Genomic DNA, 3,156 nt, shown 5'->3' on the forward strand with positions numbered 1-3,156 from the left:
TTCTTGTCACTTTGGTGTTACACAGCTCACAGAGAGAGAGAGAGAGAGAGAGAGAGAGAGAGAGAGAGAGAGAGAGAGGAGGATCAGCTATCGATTATTTTAGTAATCGAGTATTCTAAGTAATTGGATAAGAAGTACTTTTTTTTATTAATAAAAAGCAATGCTAAATAAGAGAGAGAAAATGAGACAGGTTTCTTAAAATGAACAAAGAATTTTTTTCTTTTTAGATAGAATTACATTTTTACTGCTGAAAATGTATTGAATACAATTCATTTAAAAAGTCCCTGAACAGTGGCAGTGTGTAGAATAGGTTATGGGAAACTATTCGTTTAATGAAACTCAATTATTCTCACCTGTGGATTCATTTATTAAATTTAATCAGATTTAAGATATAAGATTTAATAAATGAATCCACAAGTGAGAATAATAATGTGGTTTTCTTGTCTCCAGAAAGCTGCTTAAAATTTTCCACAAACTAAATCTGTGTATTTATCGCCAGCTTTAAAAACGTCCTCCACTACCTACTTTACACATCCACTGCAGAGGGACTTTATGAACACACTGTATGTAAATAAAAATATAAAAATCTATTTCATATTTCTTTAAAAACAGTAAACGCACTGTACAGTGTTTTCTTTATGTTTTAGTTTGAAATGATCCTAAACTTTCTGCCATTTTCTGGCCCGAATCATCTTGTAACCCCTCACTGTTTTCTCCCCGTTCCTCAATTTTTTCCATTCTGAGGCGTCTTCTGTGTTTACCTGTGTGTGTGTGTGTGTGTGTGTGTGTGTGTGTGTGTGTGTGTGTGTGTGTGTGTGTACCATGGCATCATCCGTCCATGTCGTGTCCTTGGACTCCGACTAACAAGGAAACCCACAGTGGGGTCTGTAATGGCATCCCACCCTCGTCCTGCAAACAGGATAATGGATGCGTAGAAAGGCTCTAACTGCAAATACGAAACAGACAGACAAAAAGAGAAACATTGCAGATGGAAATGTTCTACTCCACGTGGAACTTTAATTGAGCAATTTTGAAGAAACATGACTAAATTTTAAAATGTTGATTTTTTACATTTTTTTATTTGACGCCATTTCTACACTGTGCATTGTGATTGGTTTAATGAATAGTGGGACTAATAAAAACGGCGTGTTCTTACTTGTGCCACATCCAACAGGTAAATCTGCAGGAAAAAGCCCAGAGCACTTCCTGTGATCTGATATGGAGCTCCACCAATAGCAAAGCAGACCTTACTGCACACAGACACACCTTTCTTCTCCTTCTGAGTGAGAGAAAAAGAAACATAAGAAGGATGAGAAACCTGTGACCTTTCAATGAAAACCTTAAAGTAAACAGCAGGAGGTCTGCGGGTGTTTTTATTAAAACGGGAATGTGATATACAAATATTTCTAAATCTCTTACATCCCACAGAGTCAAGAGAAACCTGTGTGTGTGAGGACATTAAGACTTCTGAATATTTACTCAGCTACACAAAAACGAGGGTGATGTCAAGCAAACGGTTTCGCTCAGCTATGATCAGTTATATGTACACATGATAATTATTTAATACACTTTGTAGAGAAACTTCTCTGTCTCACAATGATCACCAGCAGAAATGTGGCTTCAGAACTTATGTTCAATAATTTTGGTTACTTTGAACTTGCTAAATTAAATCAAGCTTGCATTTAGCAACAAACTGCCTTAATGGACAATACTGAAAATGTCATTAATATATATTTACCCTAATTAACTGCATGGACCAAACAAGGCACATGACTGAAGATGGTGGGAAAACTCATCAGATAGTGTTTGGGGTTTGAAAGTAAGTGTACAGAACAACTGTTAATAGCTGCTATAAAGTAACCGACAACATAAACGACAAACGACTGTAAGCTCTTTACCATCCCACACCATTATACCTGAATTTATAAAGACAGAAGAAGCATGATGTGTTTTCTATGGAAATCTCGTTATTTGAGTGGAGGAAAATAATAAAAGCTGGGATTGCAACAGGAACTCTTCCTCTCCTGTAGTTGTATTCTGCTCTTCTGGCTTTCAGGTGACCACTGGGGTTACAAACGTTCTCTCATACACCTGAGCTCAGACTATACCATATTTGACTGAGTGTCCAACCCTCCAGGATCTCTGTATGACTTTTCTATAACTTCTAACCCCTTGCAAACCTGATCTTCTGGTGACCACAGAGATGACAATACAAATACCACCCAGTGTAATAACAGAGAGTGAGAGTGTGTGTGTGTGTGTGTGTGTGTGTGTGTGTGTGTGTGTCAGCCACCTTACTAGCTGTGTTTAGTGATGCGTTTGCACTTTTAGTGTGTAGATCTTTCTCAATGAAGATGAAGCACCTGTGAGATATCACGTCGCTTCCTGTCTCATAAAAAAATCTAAAGCGCGATGTAACGTTTCCATTCATCACCTTCTTAATACTGAAGTTTTCACGTCATTAAATCTCTTTTTTGCTGTAAAACAAAGTGATACACGTCATCTGTCTGTCGCTGTATGCGGTCTCTCTCTCTCTCTCTCTCTCGCTCTCACCCACACAGCACGTGCGCCTTAAACATTCAGCATTTCCTTACATTTAAGTACGTTTTACAGGCAAAATATTTACACACGCACGCACACCGTACTGACAGATGTAATTACACGAATGTCCAATTGAAAAAAATAACAATAATGATACATAAATAAAATAAAGCGCACGTGTCTCGCGCGCCTGCATCATGTTGCCGTGTTTTACAGTGCAGATAGTGTATACACGGATATAAATAAACACACACAAACACACACACACACACACACACACACACACACACACACACACACACACACACAGGTTCAGGATCAGCGCATTACAGTAGGCATTAGAGCGCATCACTCCTACCTTTCTCTTCCTAACATCATCATATCCAATGTGTTTAACTGGAGGAAGTAAAGAGACAGGAAACTGTTCCGCGCCTTCTCCTCGCGCCATAATGTGCAGGACAAGTCTTAAATTGTTAATCTGAATGTTTTAATTCTTAAAGGCTAAATTAAAGATTGGGTGATTGGATCTGGTAGTTGAGTTATGCTGAGTCTCTTCGGTTTAGAGGCAAAACGCGCGCACAGAGCAGATCTTTTTCAGCCTAACGTTTGATTCAC

At 38.5% G+C, this 3,156-nt stretch overlaps 1 protein-coding gene across 2 annotated transcripts in view; it reads right to left on the reverse strand.

The window, feature by feature from the left end:
• The window catches only part of mfsd2aa (major facilitator superfamily domain containing 2aa), a 12,764-nt gene extending 9,608 nt beyond the window's left edge, over positions 1 to 3,156 (reverse strand). The window contains exons 1-3 of one of the 2 annotated variants that reach the window (XM_046836604.1): positions 2,900 to 3,156; positions 1,157 to 1,276; positions 822 to 946 (exon numbers count right to left, since the gene is read on the reverse strand). In XM_046836604.1, the coding sequence (XP_046692560.1) occupies positions 822 to 946; positions 1,157 to 1,276; positions 2,900 to 2,989 (335 nt within the window). In that variant the 5' untranslated portion in view covers positions 2,990 to 3,156. Of the gene's footprint in view, positions 1 to 821; positions 947 to 1,156; positions 1,280 to 2,899 lie in introns of both variants that reach the window. The other variant, XM_046836596.1, reaches the window with a different exon arrangement.

The sequence above is a fragment of the Silurus meridionalis genome, chromosome 2, assembly GCF_014805685.1.
Source record: "Silurus meridionalis isolate SWU-2019-XX chromosome 2, ASM1480568v1, whole genome shotgun sequence".
Classification (NCBI taxonomy): Eukaryota; Metazoa; Chordata; class Actinopteri; order Siluriformes; family Siluridae; genus Silurus; species Silurus meridionalis.